Genomic DNA, 22515 nt, shown 5'->3' on the forward strand with positions numbered 1-22515 from the left:
GCTCCTTTGACCGCATGTTTTCTTCACAGCAAAATCTTCCAAATGCAAGCACCACACCTCAAATCAACTCCAGGCCTTTTATCTGCTTAATTGAGAATGACATAATGAAGGAATTGCCCACACCTGCCCATGAAATAGCCTTTGAGTCAGTTGTCCAATTACTTTTGGTCCCTTTAAAAACAGGATGGCACATGTTAAGGAGCTGAAACTCCTAAACCCTTCATCCAATTTTAATGTGGATACCCTCAAATGAAAGCTGAAAGTCTGGACTTTATGTCCATGTCCATTATATAACTATAACTTGAATATGTTTCAGTAAACAGGTAAAAAAAAAAACAACAACAACCACAATTTGTGTGAGTGTCTAAATATATATCAGACCCTCCAGGATTTTTCAACCAATCCCCGCGAATTCAGGGCGGGGTTGCAATTATATCCAATCACCGCAACTTTCCCGCAAATTTGACCAATCGCTGGCGTCGTCTTGAGGTGACGTCGACAAACTACCTTCCGCCTTACTTCCAGTGTTGCCAGATTGGGCGTTTTCACGCTCTGTTGGTCGGTTTTAAGTGCATTTTGGCGGGTTTTAAAAATATTTTCGGCTGGAAAACGTCAGCAGGATCTGGCAATACAGCATGATGTGCGAGTCAGTGTTTATATAGGTACTGAAAGTGTGTTATGTTTACAGTGAAGGACTGTGCGCACTTTACATTATTTTTTACTTAATACAAGACATTAATGGCTGCCAACATTTTTGCCAAAATGGTATTTTATTTTCCATTGTTTAGGCAGCTTCAGCATCATACTGTGAGATTCTGTTCAAATTGTTTTTTTACTTCTATGAAGCCTGAGCCATTTATTTTATTAGTTTATAATTATTGTTTAATTTAGTCTTCAGGAGAGACTGCCTGCACACAGTACTAGTATTAATAGTTTTTTTTTCTTACATGAAAGCTGAGGCATTTATATTATATTTTAAGGGAACTTCATGTTGTGCTGTGAGGTTCTCTGCACTTTAACTTTTGAACCAACAGGTGCATTTGGATAAGTAAAGCCTATTTTTCTGCATTTTTGTAGTCCTGGTAATCTTTTATATTGGTAAAGTTGTTTATAGGACCATTTCTCAGTGTCTTTGTTTTTTTAATCAATAGTTTTTCAGTAATAAATTAATATTTAACACATCACTCAATTTTAATCACAAAAAGAGAAAATCGCAACAATTCCTCGCAACTTTCACTTCCTCCCGCAATGTAATCGCAACAAAAACCTAAAAAAAAAAGAGTAGATTTTTGCTCAAAAATCTACTCTTTGTAGACTCATGATAATGATAAATTATGGATGACCCCTAACTGTAATCACAATTCATTGGGAAAGTAAAGGAAGTCAACTCTGACCCACTCTCTTTCCTTCTTTAGTTCACCGGAAGTGTTATGTGATCCGGTGTTACAGTGAATGCGGTCCCCTGGTCACTTGATTCGGTTTGAGAGAGAGAGAGAGGAGTTTGTGCTTCCGCAGACAGACAGGGCTTGGTGTGTGTGTGTCTCTCTCTCTCTCTCTGTGTCCTGATGACTCAGCTGATGAAGGCATTTGTGACCAGACGCCTCCCTCAGGAGGGAATAAAGCTGCTGCAGACAGCCGCCGCGTGAGCAAGTTTCTTTCACTTCCTCACGACTCTGACTCTCAGAAGGGCATGCGATCTAAAGTTTAAACAGTTTAAAGCAGATACGCAGAGCCTTTATTTTTAAACACATTTCTGAGTGGATAGGATCAACATCCTTGACTCTTGTATGCTGCATAAATGGGAATAAAACAGATATTTTGAGAGTTAAAACCGACTGCAAGGTTGGGATTCGAACTGAGCCAGCCCTGAGTGCGTGACGTCACAGCGGGAACCGGTTTTCAGGCCTCTTCCAGCTCTCGGGAGGGAAAGTGAAACACAGCGCTCCTAGTGGTAGCGTTCCTCAGCCGACCAGAGCAATTTTTAACATAGGGAGACCAAATGCACCCCTTTCCCACCAAATCAGTTCCAGGGCTGGTTCGTATGGAATCAATTTTGTGCTAAAATGTTCATACAATACTTTTGAAATATCAAACAAAAACAACAAATCAAAATACAAAAAAAGTCAATTTTTTTAGACTGGCAAACAAATTATTCGTGTAATCGTGCAAAATATCAGTCTATTACTCTTCAGAAACCTTTTTTGTTCCACGTCTTTCTCAGTTTTGTTTGACGTGATTCATTTTGGTTGCGATTCCAGCTTTCTCGTTTGCACTCCCTGACTTTTTGCTCGCAGTTTTGGCACAAACTTCCCGTGTGGGCGGGCTGTCCAGGAATGCATTCCCATTGGCTAACTTGTGTTTGACTGACAGCAACGCTCAGCCATTCCCTACTCGGATTCTGGCGGACTGTTTGACGAGTGACCGATCCATTGACGGTAAACAAGGATGGAGTGGACTTCAGTGGCGACTATGATATTGAATTTACACTTTGTTGAATTAATTTAGTATCATAGTCGCCACTGAAGTCCACTCGATCCTTGTTTACCGTCAATGGATCGGTCACTCGTCAAACAGTCCGCCAGAATCCGAGTAGGGAATGGCTGAGCATTGCTGTCAGTCAAACACAAGTTAGCCAATGGGAATGCATTCCTGGACAGCCCGCCCACATGTGAAGTTTGTGCCAAAACTGCGAGCAAAAAGTCAGGGAGCGCAAACGAGAAAGCTGGAATCGCAACCAAAATAAATCACATCAAACAAAACTGAGAAAGACGCGGAACAAAAATAAAAGGTTTCTGAAGAGTAATAGACTGATATTTTGCACGATTACACGAATAATTTGTTTGCCAGTCTAAAAAAATTGACTTTTTGTATTTTGATTTGTCGTTTTCGTTTGATATTTCAAAAGTATTGTATGAACATTTTGGCACAAAATTGATTCCATAGGTTCGGGGCCGGTGCTGGTTCACAACTCGTTCAACTTGCGAGCCAGCTGAGAACCAGTTTGCTTTTCCATAGCTCGCGGTGCTAAGGGAAGCCACGTCATTACGTCGCTGTATATGTCAGTTACGTCGCTACGTTTGCATAAACCTTGGCGCGAATATCGAAGCAAAAACAACACGGAAGAAGCAGCAGCAACAACAACAATAATAACAACAATAATAATAATGGATGACTTCGCGTTTGTACAGCTGCTGCTTCTCGTCGCTTAAAAATGGTGATCTTTTGCGGTCTTGTTATTGTTGTTGGTCTTAACAACTCCGCCCCCCCGCTGACGTAAGCGGTTCTTTCCTCTGGCCCAGCAGAGAGTTGGTGCTAGCCTGGAACCGGTTTTTCTGGCCCCAGAGCCAGTTCTTTGTCAGTGGAAACAGAAAACCCGGTTCCAAACTAAGCACTGGCCCCGAACCAGCCCTGGAACTGCTTTGGTGGAAAAGGGGCAATGGTCTCCCAGTGGCCAGATTTGGTCTCCTAGTCAATGCCAAACCAGCTTCACTCAAAAGTCAAAGAGTCCCATATACGTTTTTTCGTACGTACGTTGGGGAGTGCCTGTTATGCCCCTTTCCCACCAAATCAGTTCCAGGGCTGGTTCCAGTGCTGGTGCTGGTTCACAACTCGTTCAACTTGCGAGCCAGCTGAGAACCAGTTTGCTTTTCCATAGCTCGCGGTGCTAAGGGGAGCTACGTCATTACGTTGCTGTATACGTCAGTTACGTTGCTGCGTTTGCATAAACCTTGGCGCGAACATCGAAGCAACAACAACACGGAGGAGAAGAAGCAGCAGCAGCAACAACAACAATAATGGATGACTTCACGTTTGTACAGCTGCTGCTTCTCGTCGCTTAAAAATGGCGATCTTTCGCGGTCTTGTTATTGTTGTCGGTCTTAACAACTCCGCCCCCCCGCTGACGTAAGCGGTTCTTTCCTTTGGTCCAGCAGAGAGTTGGTGCTAGCCTGGAACCGGTTTTTCTGGCCCCAGAGCCAGTTCTTTGTCAGTGGAAACAGAAAACCCGGTTCCAAACTAAGCACTGGCTCCGAACCAGCCCTGGAACTGCTTTGGTGGAAAAGGGGCATTAGAGAGCACACTCTGTCTAGGCCGTCGGCATGGTGAGGTAGGGTGGCCAGTTCCTTTCCTCGCCGCCTTTTAACTTCCCCAGTGTTTCCACCAGGTCCCCATTCATTGCTGGGTGGACAGGAGGCGAGCCCCAGATCACTGTCTGAGGCGAGGCTCAAACCGGGGACCGTTCGCTTGGCGGTCAAGCGGTCTAACCACTTGGCCACCTCGCCTCAGCTTCACTGGGAGACCAAATTTTAAACCAAGTTATGTCTTATCATGGCGGCACGGTGGTGTAGTGGTTAGCGCTGTCGCCTCACAGCAAGAAGGTCCTGGGTTCGAGCCCCGGGGCCGGCGAGGGCCTTTCTGTGTGGAGTTTGCATGTTCTCCCCGTGTCCGCGTGGGTTTCCTCCAGGTGCTCCGGTTTCCCCCACAGTCCAAAGACATGCAGGTTAGGTTAACTGGTGACTCTAAATTGAGCGTAGGTGTGAATGTGAGTGTGAATGGTTGTCTGTGTCTATGTGTCAGCCCTGTGATGACCTGGCGACTTGTCCAGGGTGTACCCCGCCTTTCGCCCGTAGTCAGCTGGGATAGGCTCCAGCTTTCCTGCGACCCTGTAGGACAGGATAAAGCGGCTAGAGAGATGTCTTATCATTTGGTTCAATCACTTGCAATTAATTAACCAAGTACCATGTAAGTATACATTTAACAAGGAAAACGAAGACCTATGTTATAAGATATACACACAAGATCATGTTGGTGAAGAAAAACAAAACTAAAATTTGGTTACTGAGATGGCTGATGTCAGAATCCGATGTCATTACTGTGTAGGCCCATGTTTACATTAGACCGTATCAGCGGATCATCAGATTAACGTTTTTAAAACGATTAGCGTGCACACAGCAACACCAATACACGATTTGCGTGCACACAGCAATACCAATACACGGATACGCTCGGCTCCGCAGGCATCCTGCGCTCCAAATCACTCCACCCTGAACAGCGAGTGCCCTCTGGAGGGTGCGCACTCCGGCCCTGCGCAGCTCACAGAGCGCGCGAGTGAAGCGCACGAGCAGTGATTCGGGACTGAGCCGCTGTGTGTGTGATCCCAGCGCATATCACTTACCACTTGCAAGTGGAAGGATGGCAAGCCTAAAGACAATCATAACTACACAATGGGCAGTATTTGCATCAGTATTTACAGTATTTTCATACTTTTATACTCTTTAATGAAAGGTGATACAAGGCGGAAGTCCGCGCCGTTTTTCAGCAGTCGCGTCACATGACCAACGCCAGCGAATCAGGAAGGTGGATGTCACAGTGACGTTGTCCAATGACGATGCCAGCTAGAGCTCAGCACAGCATATCCGCGTATTCTCAATGTTTACACAGCACCGGAGCTGACACGATCTGGATTGAATACGTGGACGCTGGCGGATTCCCGTTTCCAGGCGTTTTAATGTAAACAGACAGTGCATCCGCGAAGAAAACGAGACAGATACGGTCTAATGTAAACTTGGCCTATCTTTGAGTGTCTTTGACATAACATTTGTGCTTGGTAATTGCTCTTGATAGCTGTGTAGTCACTGTAGTGGGTTTGTCTGGATGGTGATTGGTGAATCACTTTGCATCACAGAATATGCTGCAGTGGTGCAGCCGCATGGACTCTGGGGTCTGTGATTGTATTGCCCAGACCAGTTGGTCTCCTAGTGGAAAATTCTTAAAAAATGCTCTGCCGAGAACCAGACAGTACTACTGAAAATCCCACAAAGTTATGACATGGAACTTGTACACCCCCAAAAAACATGTTGTATATGTGTAAAGGTTCCCCCAGCTGGAACGGTCAACTTCTCGAGACCAGTGCCCTCGTGCCACCTGCAGAATTCTGGGGCGAAAAAAAACACCGCGAAAAAAACAGACCAGAAAAAGAGTGGCCGTTTATTCACAGCTTTTTCACCAAAGATACAGCATTCAAAAAAACCTTTTATAACAAATTATAATCATAACAAATGTCTGTTTATCTCTCTAAAAGGCAGCTGTGTTTGTCTGTTGTGTCTGTCGTGTGTGTGTGTATGCACGAATGTGTGTGTATGAATGTGTGTGTGTGTGTGTAGAGGGGTGGGGGTAGGGTGTGTGTGTGTGTAGAGGGGTGGGGGTAGGGTGTGTGTGTGTGTAGAGGGGTGGGGGTAGGATGTGTGTGTGTGTGTGTTGTGTGTGCGTATGTGAATGTGTTGATATCTTGTGCTAAGTCAGCAAATCACATCTTAATTCCATCAATATAAGTGAAACCTTGGATCAATCATAAGCAATCCTGTGTATATATATTTCATATCAACGGATATTTTTTTAACAGCTCAGCAACTCAACATTTACGCACGTCAAAGCGCGAGATGTTTTTACGACAATTCTACTATGTTTAGTCTTAGCAAAGAAGTGTCTTCTCCACTGGAAGAAGGTCACAGTAACCTTTACAGGAAGCCACACAGGAACAGTCAACAAAGGATCTAAGAAGCTAAATATTAAAATCATAAAGTCTTAACAATCCTAAATTACATTCTGCATTCTAAAACTATAAAACTAACTTAAATCACTTAATGCAGCTTTACATTAGCTTTAACATTAAAGCTAACATTCAATCATTTCAAATTCAACACTGGAGAGACTGGTTAAATCTAACAATCCTAAATCACGTTCTGTAGCTATAAAACTAACTTAAATCATGGCTTTAAATCCTAACAATATGTTTGGATTATCTACTAACTGTGAAAGTATCAGGTGAAATTTCGCTGTCTTTTAAAAGATCGAAATTGCGCCTAAGGCCACACCAATTCGATTAGTTGGTTCTTGGAATCGCCGCTTGAAGAAAATGCAAAATGGAAAAAAAAAATTCTGAAGACTGCAGATTGAGGTCACGTGACGTCGAAAACCAATCAAATCGCCCCTTTCACTTCAGATAAAGACTTGTGGGAGAAACATGCCTGTGGAGGGGAATCCTGCAAAGCCTGTGTTTGAGATTGTTAGGATATTCAGCGAACAGAAGCGTAAAATCTTTGACAGGTGTGTCGAAATTCAAGAGGGCACGTTGATGAATATTCATCTCGGTTAAATCGATCGCGGAGTTTCAGTCACATAGGCTACCGTACGCATATCTGGTGAAACAGCGCGATCTTGTCGTTCTAATGCTATTCGTCACAAGACTGTTGTTTCAGACTTTTATTTTCAATTATCCTTAATGCATCTGGGTGGAAATAAGATAAGCTGTTAAAAGAGCCATATGAAATGTGTAACAATAATGTATTGTCTTTGTTTTGTTTCTCTATTATGAAAGCCCTCTATTTCCACCGCTAATTTTATCATCAGAGCATATTTTTATTTCGCTCGCTCGCTTCATATTTTTCCTGAAAATATCCGAGAACAAACTAATTAAATTGGTGTGGCCTAACCTGTCAGAGACGGACTACAACCAAACTGTCTAGTCAGAGTCGCTCATATTACGTCAGCAGTAGGCTTGATAAGTTTTGTTCCTCATACGAGCCCTTCCGAGTGCTGACAGCTCTCCCTGTGAATAGCGGCAGTTGACTACATGCCCTGATCTGTAATGGTTATCCCCACGAGGGATGCATTTCTTATTGGTACAGAAATACTCCGCCAACCACGCTATACAAATCGGCACAAAAAGTATAATATAACTAGGAAATGATCACTAGTATAAGCATAGCTCGTATATTTCTGTTACACAAAATTCTTTCTGTAATTAAACCCAAAATCTTTATATACTCACTTTTAGTGACATTGTTGATCTTTTTTCATGGTAAATTTTCATCTGTAGACAGTTTTAATTTTTTTCTGCATCACTTCCAGCTTCAGACTTCTGGGAGGTGGGGCTTAGAGGGGCGTAGTCATACCTGAATGTTGCAGAGAGGGGAGAAAAAAAAAAGTATTCCGGATCCAGTTGCAATAACAGTCCTTTATATTATAATTCTTTAATTTGTAATAATACTAATAGCAATAGTTGTGTAATTTTGCGTCTTTCTCATACAGTGGTGTTGTCTGTTGTGCCTCAGGTGTGACGTGTCGCTGTGGGACTCAGATGAACCTATTCCACGTGTGGAGCTGCTGAAGAAGGTGGAAGGAGCTCATGGCCTCCTGTGTGTGCTCTCAGATCAGATCGATGTTGAGGTTCTCGATGCAGCCGGTGTGTATGTGCTGGACGAGATGATCTGACCTTCAACACCATCTCGAGGAATGAGGAATGAGGAAGTTAGACAGTGTGGAGTGAAACATGTCGAAGATGCTTCCTCATTTAATGCAGTGTTTACAGTAAACTCAAACCATCGTTCTGCTGAAACAGGAAGCGTTTTGTGAAAAACGCTGCTGTAACATGCCAAGCCTGCATCGTGGCCCTGTCACACTTCTGTATTATCTAAAAGAAGAAAAAGACTGCCATGTTATGCTGTGATAGGAAAATAATCAATGGGGTGATGTTATAATGATGAGTCACCACCATGAAGTTGATTATTTTCCTGTCACAGCATGTCTCAGGGTTTTTTTTTTATGTTAAAGAATGACACTTTTTTTTTTTATCCGTTTGTAGTTACATTGAATGTTGCAGAATGTTCACAAAACAAGTCAGACACTTATGGTGTGTGTGTGTGTGTGTGTGTGTGTGTGTCAGGACCCAACCTGAAGGTGATCAGTACGATGTCTGTGGGCTTTGACCACCTTGCCATCGAGGAGATCAAGAAACGGTGAGGAACGTTCTAGAAAACATTCACGTAAGAAATCTTTGTGATTGGATGATAGAAAGAAAGGAGGCGGGACCTAAAGTAATACTCAGCCCTTTTGTGACAGATCCGATTTCCACTCGTATAGGCGTGGCCGCTCCAGCTGTCGAAAAAAAAACCAAGAACAAAAAAACTCAACCAAACAAAAAATGTCTCTTTCTTAGTTGATCTGTTTCAATTGCTTTGCTTTTCACTCTCTCATCTCATCTCATTATCTGTAGCCGCTTTATCCTGTTCTACAGGGTCGCAGGCGAGCTGGAGCCTATCCCAGCTGACTACGGGTGAAAGGCGGGGTTCACCCTGGACAAGTCGCCAGGTCATCACAGGGCTGCACATAGACACAGACAACCATTCACACTCACATTCACACCTACGCTCAATTTAGAGTCACCAGTTAACCTAACCTGCATGTCTTTGGACTGTGGGGGAAACCGGAGCACCCGGAGGAAACCCACGCGGACACGGGGAGAACATGCAAACTCCGCACAGAAAGGCCCTCGCCGGCCCCGGGGCTCGAACCCGGACCTTCTTGCTGTGAGGCGACAGCGCTAACCACTACACCACCGTGCCGCCCCTTCACTCTGTCTTTATCTCCCTATTCTCTCTCTCTCTCTCATTCTTTCACACACACTCTCGTTTTTTCTCTCTCTCATATTTTTTCTCTCGTTCTCTCACACTCATTCTTTCTCTTGTTTTTTCTCTCGTTCTGTTTCACTCATTCTCTCTCGTTTTTTCTCTTGTTCTCTCTCACTCATACTCATTCGTTTTTTTTCTCTCGTTCTGTTTCACTCATTCTCTCTCTCGTTTTTTCTCTCGTTGTTTCACTCATTCTCTCTGTCTCTCTCGCTTTTTCTCTCGTTCTCTCACACAATCTCATTCTCTCATTTTTTTCTCTCATTCTCTCACACTCTCATTTTTCTTTTGTTCTCTCTCATACTCTCATTCTCTCACACAGTCTCATTCTCTCTCTCATTTTTTCTCATTCTCATTTTTTCTCTCGTTCTCTCTCTCTCATTCTCTCTTGTTTTTCTCTCGTTCTCTCACACACTCGTTTTTCTCTCGTTCTCTCACAATCTCATTCTCTCTCTCGTTTTTTTCTCGTTCTCTCATTTTTTCTCATGTTCTCTCTCACACTCTCATTCTCTCGTTTTTTCTCATTCTCTCGTTTTTCTCTTGTTCTCTCTCTCTCTCTCTCTCTCTCTCTCTCAGAGGTATAAGGGTCGGCTACACCCCTGATGTACTAACAGATGCTACGGCTGAGTTGAGTGTTGCTCTGTTGTTGGCTACAGCTCGTCGTTTACCTGAGGGCATTCAGGAGGTCAAAAGGTCAGTCACAGGTCACGGATTAATAATGAAAATGAAACAGTAATTAATAAACCGAGTCACTGAAGAATGAACTGTGGGATGTTTTGTTGATGTCAGTGGAGGCTGGAAATCGTGGAAGCCTCTGTGGTTGTGTGGTTACGGTCTCTCTGGCAGTACGGTCGGGGTGATCGGCCTGGGACGGATAGGTACACACACACACACACACACATACACACACACACACTAACACTACTACTCACACAGTTAACCCCTATTCAGAAGCATAACAGCACCATCTCTTATCACAACTGACCGAATTTAAGTACAGCATTACAGTCAACAAAAATATTGGCACCCTTTATTGAGAAATATATATATAATATTAAACATGGGGGTGTGCTTTATAATCATATAATATACATTTATTGTACATTATTCTGTAATAATATAGCTTGAAAATACATATAATGATGTAGTATATTATTTTCCTGTGCATTCAAAAATATTAGCACCCTACAATTAATACACAGTGAATGCTCAGTGGTGCAATTTTAAAGTTTTATTAATTCGTGCATTTATTTATTTATTTTTTCCCTTCAGACACTATCTTTCAAAAGTATTAGCACCTTATAATTAATATTCAGAGATTGGCTTATTTGTAAAAGTGAAACATTTTCGACATCATTCATTAAAATAACTTGAAAATGCGTTTGAGAATCTTATTAAAAATGAAAATTGATTCTTCTAATAACATTCAAGGGGAAAGTAAAGTATTTAATCTAACTGTTTAAGTGAAAGGCTTGAACGAACAACCTTTGCGGGGTGCCAATATTTTTGGCATTCACAGTAACTTTAAATGTATATCAAATGTTCAAAACCGTTTTGGTTTTGTGGTTGTTGCGATGTGGATTATTTTTGTACGCAGCAGGATCTTTAACGTCCTGAGGTTAAAGTGTGAGTCGTGTGTTTGTAGGTTTGGCCATCGCACGGAGGCTGAAGCCGTTCGGTGTTAAACGTCTGCTTTATTCCGGACGGCAGCCCAAACCCCAGGCTTCAGAGGTGGATGGAGAACATGGTGAGAAATAATGAGAGTTCTGAAAGAGGGAAGATGGAAAAAATAAAGAGAATTAGAAAGTCAGACCGTTGGAGGAAATGAAGCAAGAGTCAATAAGCACTTTCAGACCGGAGGAACTTTTTCAGAGTTCTTAGAACTGTTGGAGGAAGTTCCCCTTTTCTTGTGTCTGCACTCCAGGAGCTGAGAAGGATTGTAGTACTTAGAACGCCATTTTGAGGGACCTTTTAGCTCCTACTTCAGAGTAGGTTCTCTTTCAGCACAAGAGGAACCGTGAGTGATGTAAGCACACAGTGAGGAGTCAAACATGAGGCAGTGCAGCACTGACGAGCACAATTTATAGAAATCTGTGTAAAACAACAACTGTTAATATTAGCATTAAAAAATGGGGGGAAAAAAAAGATGGACAAATGGAGTGACGGTGAAGTCCAGGCTTTATTGTTGAGTGTATACGCGACAGAGGAAATGCAACGCAATCTTAACACGTGCAAGTGAAAATAACCCGTGTGCTCGTCCGTGGGTGTTTGTAGCTCTTGCATAAGAGAACCTGTTCTAAAATAACAATCCACACTCACATGTAGGGCAACGGATTTTAACCAGTCACCAACTATTTTCCATCATGGGTTCACGCTTTAATAAAATAAAGTAAAAGAATCCGTTTCTATGGAAACATGTGACCGAAACATGACGCACAATAAGATACAAGTTTAAGTCCTAATGCTGATAGTTTGCTGTTTTCACAAGAACACTGGGGACAAGGCGCACGTTCATATGCAAACAAACAAATCTAGTGTCGTCGCTATAGCAACCGTTGTCCTGTTTACGTCACTTCGGTTTTCCTACTGACGGTGTGAATGCAAATAGAAAAAAAGCCCCTGAAGGTGAGGATCCTCAGGGGGTGGATCCTCTCAATGAGTCCCGAGAACTGTTTGGTCTGACTGCTTTCCCTCTCACCTTCCCTCCCTCCCTTTTTGTCCTCCCTCCCTTTCTCTCCCCCCTCCCTCCCATCTCCTCTCCATCCCTCCCTCTCTCTCTCTCTCTCCTCCTCCCTCCCATATCTCTCTCTTTCTCTCTCCCCCTCTCTCCTCTTCTTTCTCACTTCCATATCTCTCCCTCCCTCTCTCATGCACTCGCTCCCTCTCTCCCTCCCTGTCTCTCTCCCAGTGCCGTTGGACACGCTCCTGCATGAGAGTGACTTCGTGGTGGTTTCGTGCTGTTTGACCCCTGACACAAAGGAGCTGTGTAATAAAGCCTTTTTCAGCAAAATGAAGAACAATGCAGTCTTCATCAACACCAGCAGGTCGGGTGATCACAAAAGTTTTGGCACCCTTTAGCCATCAATATGAAATGAAACCTAAAGGCTCATGTTAAAGAAATACTTCACTGTTTTTCAGCCTCTGACTTTAAAAGTGAGTTTGGACTGAACGAGTTTTCTGTTCTTTTGTAATTCGGTGAAATTTTAATGACCCCACACTTTTTTTTTTTGTATGAAACGGTAAATTGATTGACACGGTGTTTCACCTTCCAACACTTTTAGCATCATCATTAAACCTAGTTATATAGAATTAAATATAAAATCAGAACCAAGCCCCACCCCTTCCATAGCAAATCTGGATTGCATGCCATTCATTTGCATATTAGATTCTGATTGGCTGCTTTATTTTATGACACAATAATACATCCCTGTCACTAAATTTACAGTAAGATTTTCTTTATGAAAAGAATCTCAAATTATTTTCCCAAAGTAATTTAATAATACAAAAATGTAATAAATTTAAAGTGGTAATGTAATGGATATTATTATTATTATTATTATTATTATTATTCCTACCTGTAGAGGTGCAATCGTAAACCAGGAGGATCTGCTGGAAGCTCTCACCAGCGGTCAAATCGCTGCAGCGGGACTCGATGTGACGACGCCTGAGCCGCTGCCCACCGATCATCCACTGCTCCGCCTCAACAACTGCGGTCAGGATCACTTTATTACACTTACTTTATTAAGGTTTTTCATTTTTTCTGAAACGAACATGCTCTTTATTTATTCTATTTTAAAAAACGTATCATTAAAACATCTTCCTTTGCTTTCATTCAGCACTCCAAACATCTCAGTTCTTCATCACGATTCTTCTCAACAGACATTTTTATTTCTTTCACATTTTATTAATCATTTTAAATATATATTTAGTTTGTATTACTACAATATTACTGTTAATCATTTGCATTTTTCTGAATAAATTAATAATGGGCTAATTTGGCTCGATAAATACCTTTAAATGATTCAGAGACCCTTAAAGATATCACCATCCTTATTTATATTTCATTTAAAGCATTTTATTATAATTGATTATCACTCACTCCCAAATATAGAACTTCTCACTCATTTTTATTTATTTTATATTTTGTTCATCTTTGTAGTAAGTATATATTTTAGAACACTCAAGGATGAGAGTGCATGTTGAGAAAAAAATCTGAAAAGTAGCGGGGGGGGCCGGCCCACAGGTCCCCAGTGGGGTCCAGGGGCAACGTCTCGGTGAGGGACCAGGGGGCGAAGCTGATGGATTTTGGCGATTTAAACACCCAAAACCCATTAATTTTAGCAATGAAATATATGTATTTTTCTCGAAGTTGATATCCCAATTCAACATGCCATCAACTGAAACTTTTGTATCATGACAAGTGTTCTTTCTTAAATATCATATCCCACCTTGTTTGACTTTTTCAGCATGTTCAGTGCAGCCTTTTAGGTTTTGGAACAATAGACCCATAAATCAGGGATGAGAATGAAAAATATTTTAAAAGTCTGAAAAAACCGGGCGGGGCCCATGGGGCTAATGATTTTTGGCTTTTTTTTTTTTTTTACCCCAAAACCATTAATTTTATCAGCAAAAATTTGCAATTTATTTGGAAATAAATTCCCCTTCTTGGTGGACTCCCAGGTGAAAATGATTAATATGGTACAAGAGACTTGTTTTTAATCAATTCACATTTGATGATTTCAAAAAATCAATGCACCTTTTAATATAAACGAGCTCTACAGTATTATATTTCTGCATTTTAGCTATTCATGTCTTTGAATACTCTAATCCTTTACAATGAAGTGCAAACCAGAAAAAAGTTCTATCATATAATTCTCTGAAGCTTTCTTCTGATGTTCTCATGGTAGCAGGAGGTCTTGCATATTAAGCAGGCAACATTCAACATCACTCATCACTTCCCTTTCAACTGCTGTGTGTACTAACTAGGTTTTATCTGGACAGGATGTTGTGTAATGTAATACAGATACCATACGGTCAATTTGAAGATCGAGATGGTGATTTTGAATTAAAGAACAGGCATGTAGTACAATGGGCATTACATATTGGAAATTTTTTTTTAAATCAAAAACTATAAGTTCATCTCGGCCTAAAAAATTTGGGCAGACGCTCCCGCGCGGCACATGCCAGCAATTTTTCCCCCGTCCCCCTATGAAATGAGCAATAAGTAGGAGAGTTATACATGCTATCATACTTAAAATTTCATCAGAAATATAGATATGATACTATGATTCTCCTCAACATGCTACATTAGATAAGCTAACCCCATTTATAAAAGATACACACTTATATTAGCCTGGGCCCGCCCATCCTAAGCGTGACGCAACATGAGGGCCTGTTGCGAGCTTAGTCTGGCCAGGCAAGCTATCTACAGCTCTTCCAAGCTCCCGAAAAATCGGGAACCAATCAACTTTGAACATCTCCAACGGCCCTGGGTAGAGGCGTGTTCAAGGCACTGACGTAGTAGAACTGCGACCGGAAGCCATAGATTGTTTACAGACTCATGCAGTATTGAAAGCATTCAACGGGAAGTTCTCATTGAAAACGGAGCAAAGAGCAGCCCTGGAGGTATTTATTGAAAGGAAGGACGTTTTCGCCTTGCTCCCGACCGGCTTCGGTAAGAGTTTAATCTACCAGTTAGCCCCGCTAGTAGCCAAATCAATGGGGCTCAGCGAGAATCCTATCGTCGTGTCACATACGTCAGAGGAAAGAGTGATGTGATTGGTTTAAGCTTCGTCACAGCCTTTTCTGGCTTCGACCAGTAGCAAACTGAGGCATTTCAGGGAGGCGGGTCAACCACGGGCTCTGGGAAAAGGTTGGGCTGAATATCTTGGCCAGACCAATAGCTCGTAGAGCTTTGAAGTCACGTTAGCCAGGCTACACTTATATATGACGTGTAATTGATATATATTTTTTGGGGCGCGCGCTCTCTCTCTGCCATGCCGGTCCTGTAGGCTGCACTGACTCAACTGAAAACTCCGGTCCTCGAGAAAAGGGATAAAAGCCCGCCCACACTGAAAGCTGATTGGCTTATTTTGCTGAGTAACCCAATCAAGATGCTCTTTGTCTGGCATGCGCTACATGAACAGGCACACAGGCAGTGTTGCTAGATTGGGTGGTTTTAAGTGCATTTTGGCGGGTTTTGAACATATTTTGGGCTGGAAAACGTCAGCAGTATCTGGTAACACTGCACACAGTCTCCCTCGCGCGTGCACATTCTAAGATGCGTGATGCAGAGCTTAATGTTGCGCGCGCACGCTCTTGCTCGCTTCTATCAATATGCAGGAGACTCCCAGAACTTCCGGGAGACTTGGGATGTCTGCGTTATAAGGTGACCACAGATCGTTAATCATACCCCCCCCCCCAAAAAAAAAAAAAAAATTCTCAACGGATTTACATCGATCTCAAAAACGATCATTTTGGTCTGAAAAAGTCAGAAATCCGCCAATCGGCGGAAAATTCTCATCCCTGAACACTGCACGCTGGGAAATTTGACTTTGTAAATTTTCTAAATGATTCAGAAAAGCTTTAAAAACTATTTTTCTTCATCACCATCTTTGAAACAGTTTCAAATTTGAGACAACTCCTGAAATCTTGCATCAGTGTTCTTCATAGCATTTTCTGTTACAATAATTCTTTGTAAAAATAAACGTAATTGAGATGAAACAAGTATTTACTCCTGTAATAATCTACTGTTTATAAGAATCTCTCTCTCTGTGCAGTGGTTCTCCCTCACATCGGCAGCGCCACGTTCTCTACGCGAGGCGTCATGGCCGACCTCTCGGCCCGTAACCTGCTGTGCGGTCTGACCGGAGACGCCATGCCCAGTGAACTGAAGCTGTAACGCCTCCCAGTGGTGCATGATGGGAAATCAAGACTCCTCTAAACCCTCAGAAGAACATTGTAGTCCTGTAGGATCGAGCGATTTTAGACGCATGACTTTATTTACTACTTCACAAAGAACTTAATGTGACCAAAACGACACCAATAAATGTTACCACGATTAATATTCAGTGTAAAGTAATAAAGTTTGTCAGACTGGATCGCTAAATAAACAATGCAGCAAATTACAGAGTTGTATTTTATTTTTACACAAAGTGGATATTTTAATTATTGCATTTAGTTACTAAAATTTATTCACATCTACATCTCTGTACGTGGGTGGCACGGTGGTGTAGTGGTTAGCGCTGTCGCCTCACAGCAAGAAGGTCCGGGTTTGAGCCCCGTGGCCGGCGAGGGCCTTTCTGTATGGAGTTTGCATGTTCTCCCCGTGTCCGCGTGGGTTTCCTCCGGGTGCTCCGGTTTCCCCCACAGTCCAAAGACATGCAGGTTAGGTTAACTGGTGACTCTAAATTGAGCGTAGGTGTGAATGTGAGTGTGAATGGTTGTCTATGTGTCAGTCCTGTGATGACCTGGCGACTTGTCCAGGGTGTACCCCGCCTTTCGCCCGTAGTCAGCTGGGATAGGATCCAGCTTGCCTGCGACCCTGTAGAACAGGATAAAGCGGCTACAGATAATGAGATGAGATCTCTGTATGCTCTGATTTTTGCAATTTAATTTTTCCCCCACATTGGGATTTTTTTGGGCGGATTTGAGTGATATTGCTGTTTAGATTGAGTGATTTATTGCAAAATGTGCTTTAAAATAAGTGTATAATCTATTTACCTTTTTTTTTTTTTAAAGTTCAAAACCTCACTTTAAAAAAAAAAAGGGAAAGTAATGCTGGTATGCAAACGAGTGCACATTTAATTAACTTTTTAAAAACACTTCTAAAAGAAAAAGGGAGACAAATCCCTTAAGAAGACCAACTCAATGCTGAACATCCACACACTGATGGACCAACATTGAAATTTATTCACACTGATTCATTTTCAAACAAACGAGTTAAATACATTAGTTTTATTGTTTAGTCCAGGTCACATGATCAACACACAGCAGTGCATTGCGTCGCGTCGTGTCACATCTGTACTGACCAACTGCCCTGGACACGACGACTAATGCGCAAACACGCAGGGCTAAATTAAAGTACGTTCAGCTTCATCCAGGAAACAAAAAATAAAAATGCAGTGTGGTTGTCATGGCGACAGCAATGATGCAGGATCGAGCTGCAAACTGGTGAAGCACAACGATGTTCCATGAGTCCAGGTGCAGATTGAGAGCAGAATCTACATCCTCATATGCTGTCCAACTTCTTCAACACGTACGGAGCTGAAACAGAAGGAACTGTGATCAACATTCTGACTAACAAAACTCCGATTCATGCTTTCATTACGTCTCGTTTAGATTCCTGTAATTCACTCTTCATAGGTCTTCCTGCAGTTCTAACTCGTACTAAATGCTCTGCTCACATCACCCTCATCCTCTCTCCCTCAGCAACACCGGCTCCCGGTTCACATTTAAAACCCCGCTGGTCTCTTTCAAAGCCCTGTATAATCTAGCTCTGATCTTCCTGAGGGAACTACTGACCCCCAACACACTAAGGTCTCGCTCACTGAGGTCTTCGAGTAACAATTTACTTCCTGTCCCATGCATCAGACTTTCCTAGATGGGGTGGGGTCTACTTTCAAATCTCAGTTGAAGAATCGTCACTTCCATGAACATTTCTTTTCTCTACTTAGTGGTTTTCCTCCTCCCTCCTGTAAGGAGACCTTGGGATTGTGAAAGGTGAGACAGAAATTTATCTCATCAACAAGTACTACAAATAGTGGCTGAAGATGTGGCGGCACGGTGGTGTAGTGGTTAGCACTGTCACCTCACAGCAAGAAGGTCCGGGTTCGAGCCCCGTGGCCGGCGAGGGCCTTTCTGTGCGGAGTTTGCATGTTCTCCCCGTGTCCGCGTGGGTTTCCTCCGGGTGCTCCGGTTTCCCCCACAGTCCAAAGACATGCAGGTTAGGTTAACTGGTGACTCTAAATTGAGCGTAGGTGTGAATGTGAGTGTGAATGGTTGTCTATGTGTCAGTCCTGTGATGACCTGGCGACTTGTCCAGGGTGAACCCCGCCTTTCGCCCGTAGTCAGCTGAGATAGGATCCAGCTCGCCTGCAACCCTGTAGAACAGGATAAAGCAGCTACAGATAATGAGAGGAGATGAAATTGGTCCAGGATATGCATTTTAAATGCAGAGGATGAATCTCAGTGTGCATGTGACAAATAAAGGCTTCTTCTTAGTGTAAATGGACTCTGACATTCTAAAACTGATCAGTTTTGAGGACACTTTTTGATTCTTTAAGATGCAACAATTATGGATAAGGTCATTTAAAACAAAATGGCTGGTGTTCATGAATCTATTATGCTGCTGCAAACAGAATTTAACTGAAATGTTAGAAATATGTGTGTGTGGAGGGGGGGCAGAGGCAGGATTTTGTTGCAGAAAAATCAAAACCAAATCATAGTGCTGAGGTTTGGAAATTATATATATATATATATATATATATATATATATAAATTTACTGCACATGTTTCAATAGTAATGCACAGGTATTATTATTATTATTATTCTGAATGGCACACAACCTTGACACTTGGACACTTACTGACTCTCAGAAGAGCAACATAAATGAGGAAATTTCTCACGGATGAGATCACATCCTCCCTCATTTTCCTCTTCATCTCCTCCGGGTCTAATTTGGGTCCTAAACCTTCGAGTTTAAACATCATTGAATCTCAAAATGTTCTAATTTTATCCTTAAATTTCCAGGCAGCGATCACCAGTGCCTGTCTCCACGCCTTCCGGGTTTGCAGTGCGCATGCGCAGTTTAGGGTAACCTGTAGGACCATTAGGACCCTCGGTTTTGATGTTCACATATATGCCTGATCTAAAAAAAAAAAAATATATATATATATATATATATATATATATATATATATATATATATATATATATAACACTCTGCCCGATTTTTTTAATCTTCCATAAATTGCTCATTGAATTAGCTATTTTAATGTATTTAATTTATTTAACCACGACACTGTGGAATTCAACAAACGTACACAAATGGAAATATTAAACAGGCAGTAGAATCAGGCAGGAGCTGTATCGAGGTTCAACTTTGATTTTGAAAGGGGAAAAAAAGTGCTTTTTAGTTAATATTTAATGAAATTCTATCTTACAGCGTTACAACATTCTCAAATGATCTTGCACTGATTGATGTGCAGGTGTGAACATGGAGCTCTGTGGTGCACACTCCTCCAGTAACACACACACACATGTGCAGGAATGGCGTCATGGTCCATCATGTGCAGGACATTTACCCCCAAAACGCAAAAGACCTGACTTTCCAAACATGACTGGAGAGAGAAGTGACTGTGCAGCTGCTTTTCCTGTTAAAGAAACAGCCAAAAATCACAGTAAGTGCTCATCAGTCCTGCAGACACTGAAAACCACTCATCCTCCACTCTGATCCAGCAGGGTTTTGTGGAAGTCTGGAGAAACTTCTGCTCAACCAACACCGTCACAGATATGCAGTATCATAGACAGCATTATACTACCTTCTCACACATTGTATTCTTACGATCATGCTGCTCTAACACTTTAATTTCCCCATGAGGAATTAATCCATGTTTATAAATCTGATCTCATCATTTTATCTTCGGTTCAAGACACTGAGGATTCGTCTTCAGACATTTCCTTATTTTCTGCAATGAATATCACACGTCTTGTCTGGTTTAATCATTCCTTTATTCATTTTCAGCAGTGAACCCAGAGTCTGTTGCAGGAATGCATGTTCATCGGGATGTCGGTTCATCTCAGACCCACACACACACACACACACAATTTATTACAGGAAACCAGAGAACCTGGAGAAGGACTCCATACAGATATGACGAGAACATGTGAAGCTCCACAGGATGGAATCTCAGACCCCGGAGCTGGGAGGCTGGATCATGACCCACTGCATCACTGTCATACCGTTTCCGACAGATAAAGACCTTTAAAACTGACCAAATCCATCAGAAGTCTCAAAAAGTTTTATTGGGGAAAAAAAAATTAAGATGAGAGAGAAGAACGTATGCAGATGGGCAGTGTCTTTAATCTCCTGAGCATGCTCATCTCCACCTTCTCCTCACTTCTGTCTGGTGTGTAGGCCATTTTGTGCAGCTTGACGGCCACAGAGGTGTGTATTACTCCGAGAGTTGGGAGGCGAACGGAAGCACTCTGTACCTTCCTGTACGTGGCATCGTACTCGCCAACATGCACAAATACGAACAGATCAGCTTCGAGCACGGCTGCTTCTGCATCGGCGATGAAACCGGAGGTTTCCGGCAAAGAGTGCAAGGTAAAGGCATCAAATACTAACAAGGAGATTAACTTATTTATTACCTAATCTGTTATTACTAATATAAGAGGAAATGAATTTCTATGGGGCGGCACGGTGGTGTAGTGGTTATCACTGTTGCCTCACAGCAAGAAGGTTCTGGGTTCACGACCAGCGAGGTCCTTTCTGTGCGGAGTTTGCATGTTCTCCCCGTGTCCGCATGGGTTTCCTCCGGGTTCTCCGGTTTCCCCCACAGTCCAAAGACATGCAGGTTAGGTTAACTGGTGACTCTAAATTGACCGTAGGTGTGAATGTGAGTGTGAATGGTTGTGTGTCAGCCCTGCGATGACTTGGTGACTTGTCCAGGGTGTACCCTGCCTCTCGCACATGGTCAGCTGGGATAGGCTCCAGCCCGCCTGCGACCCTGTAGAACAGGATAAGCAGCTACAGATAATGGATGGATGGATGAATCTCTATGTATCTGTGAAGGAAAAGTCCACCAAACGTCTTGTAATGAGTGAGAACATCAACATGCGATGTACCCATGATGCTCGCCCTAGCTGAAACCGTTTTTGTGCTCTGTGAGATGAACGAGAGATTTCCTTGTTGTTTTGATGACACACAGGTCAGGCTCTTCACTGCTGGAGATACAGTAAAGAGGATAAGAAGCTCTTCATCGCCCTGTCCTACTTCTTCACAAACGGTGATGTAAGTGAAGTGGAGAAAAGCGTACGATGATTTGAACACATCTCAGACGGTTTGATGATTGTGGAGAGTTTTATGAAGCATGAAATAAAAAATGGGCAAAAATAATAGCGATATCACGATGTTCAATACATTACAGTTCTTTCATTTTATATTGTGATATAAAGGTGGGCGATGTTATCAAATATATCATATATCACAATAATTTTTTATGATACGCAATATGTATCAGGATATACAGGATAGGTTTGCTCTAAAAAGCTGAATTTGATGATCTTTAATGTGTAGAAATACAAATGATTTTTAAATTTCAGTATTTTATTTAAAATATTTTTGAAAAAATTAACAGGACAGAAATAAAAAAAAAAATCTGTAAAAAAAATTTTAACATTACAAATTTAAAGATTTTTTTTTTTTTGTAATTGGTATAAAACGTTTTTTGAGTGCTTTAAGATATCATGACAGTGGTGATATTTCAGAAAAGCGTATTGTGATAAATTATATCATGATGTCGATGTTGTATCATATTGCCTGGCCCCTATTCTGGTATAAAGTGCTATATTTGCAAAATTGTTGCTCTTTTCTGTGTCCCTGCAGGTATTCCAGGACGTCCTGAGCTCTCTTGAGTGTTTGTAAAGAGGACACACACACACACACACACGTCTCCAAATTGACATTTCATTTTTAGCAGCTCCAAATATCGGACAGAATCACATTTGTTGTTTTTCTGGTTCTGATCTTGTAGTTTTTTTATAAGTACGTGCCAGTATTTTAGAGAAGTCAGTGTTGTTTATGTGGATTATAGAATAAAGTGCATTTTCCTGGAGATTGAATTGAATCATCTCACGTTATTCATGCCCACATGTTCCTGGAGTCGGACCACAAACACACCAAAAGACTAGAAGTACGCAGAGGGGGCCAAAACTTTTGCAGTTCCACTTTCTTCCCCTTGTACTTATATTAATCATATATTCATGTTTATTATCTGCAACATGAACCTTGTTTTTTTTTTACTGTATTATTGTTTATATCTGACC

The 22515-nt window shown here is 41.9% G+C and overlaps 4 protein-coding genes across 4 annotated transcripts in view; 2 read left to right on the forward strand and 2 right to left on the reverse strand.

The window, feature by feature from the left end:
• The window catches only part of si:ch211-203d1.3 (protein phosphatase Slingshot homolog 3), a 39529-nt gene extending 31343 nt beyond the window's left edge, over window positions 1–8186 (reverse strand). Inside the window, exons 1-2 of the mRNA XM_060927222.1 lie at window positions 8087–8186; window positions 7829–7952 (exon numbers count right to left, since the gene is read on the reverse strand). Of these exons, the coding sequence (XP_060783205.1) occupies window positions 7829–7870 (42 nt within the window). The 5' untranslated portion in view covers window positions 7871–7952; window positions 8087–8186. The remainder of the gene's footprint in view (window positions 1–7828; window positions 7953–8086) is intronic.
• Window positions 1450–16591, forward strand: grhpra (glyoxylate reductase/hydroxypyruvate reductase a). The gene is made up of 9 exons (XM_060927223.1): window positions 1450–1642; window positions 8112–8242; window positions 8723–8795; window positions 10041–10157; window positions 10254–10342; window positions 11110–11211; window positions 12373–12508; window positions 13046–13176; window positions 16244–16591. The coding sequence occupies exons 1-9, from the start codon at window positions 1566–1568 to the stop codon at window positions 16363–16365; spliced, it is 978 nt and encodes a 325-aa protein (XP_060783206.1). The 5' UTR covers window positions 1450–1565; the 3' UTR covers window positions 16366–16591.
• Window positions 16592–17316: 725 nt separating this feature from the next.
• Window positions 17317–19256, reverse strand: tomm5 (translocase of outer mitochondrial membrane 5 homolog (yeast)). The gene is made up of 2 exons (XM_060926789.1): window positions 19052–19256; window positions 17317–17729 (listed from the first exon to the last, which is right to left on the reverse strand). The coding sequence occupies exons 1-2, from the start codon at window positions 19173–19175 to the stop codon at window positions 17695–17697; spliced, it is 159 nt and encodes a 52-aa protein (XP_060782772.1). The 5' UTR covers window positions 19176–19256; the 3' UTR covers window positions 17317–17694.
• Window positions 19257–19534: 278 nt separating this feature from the next.
• si:dkey-109l4.3 (uncharacterized protein LOC559137 homolog) lies at window positions 19535–22515 on the forward strand. The gene is made up of 4 exons (XM_060926790.1): window positions 19535–19865; window positions 20603–20794; window positions 21399–21481; window positions 22076–22515. The coding sequence occupies exons 1-4, from the start codon at window positions 19682–19684 to the stop codon at window positions 22112–22114; spliced, it is 498 nt and encodes a 165-aa protein (XP_060782773.1). The 5' UTR covers window positions 19535–19681; the 3' UTR covers window positions 22115–22515.

The sequence above is a fragment of the Neoarius graeffei genome, chromosome 8 (assembly GCF_027579695.1).
Source record: "Neoarius graeffei isolate fNeoGra1 chromosome 8, fNeoGra1.pri, whole genome shotgun sequence".
NCBI lineage: Eukaryota > Metazoa > Chordata > Actinopteri > Siluriformes > Ariidae > Neoarius > Neoarius graeffei.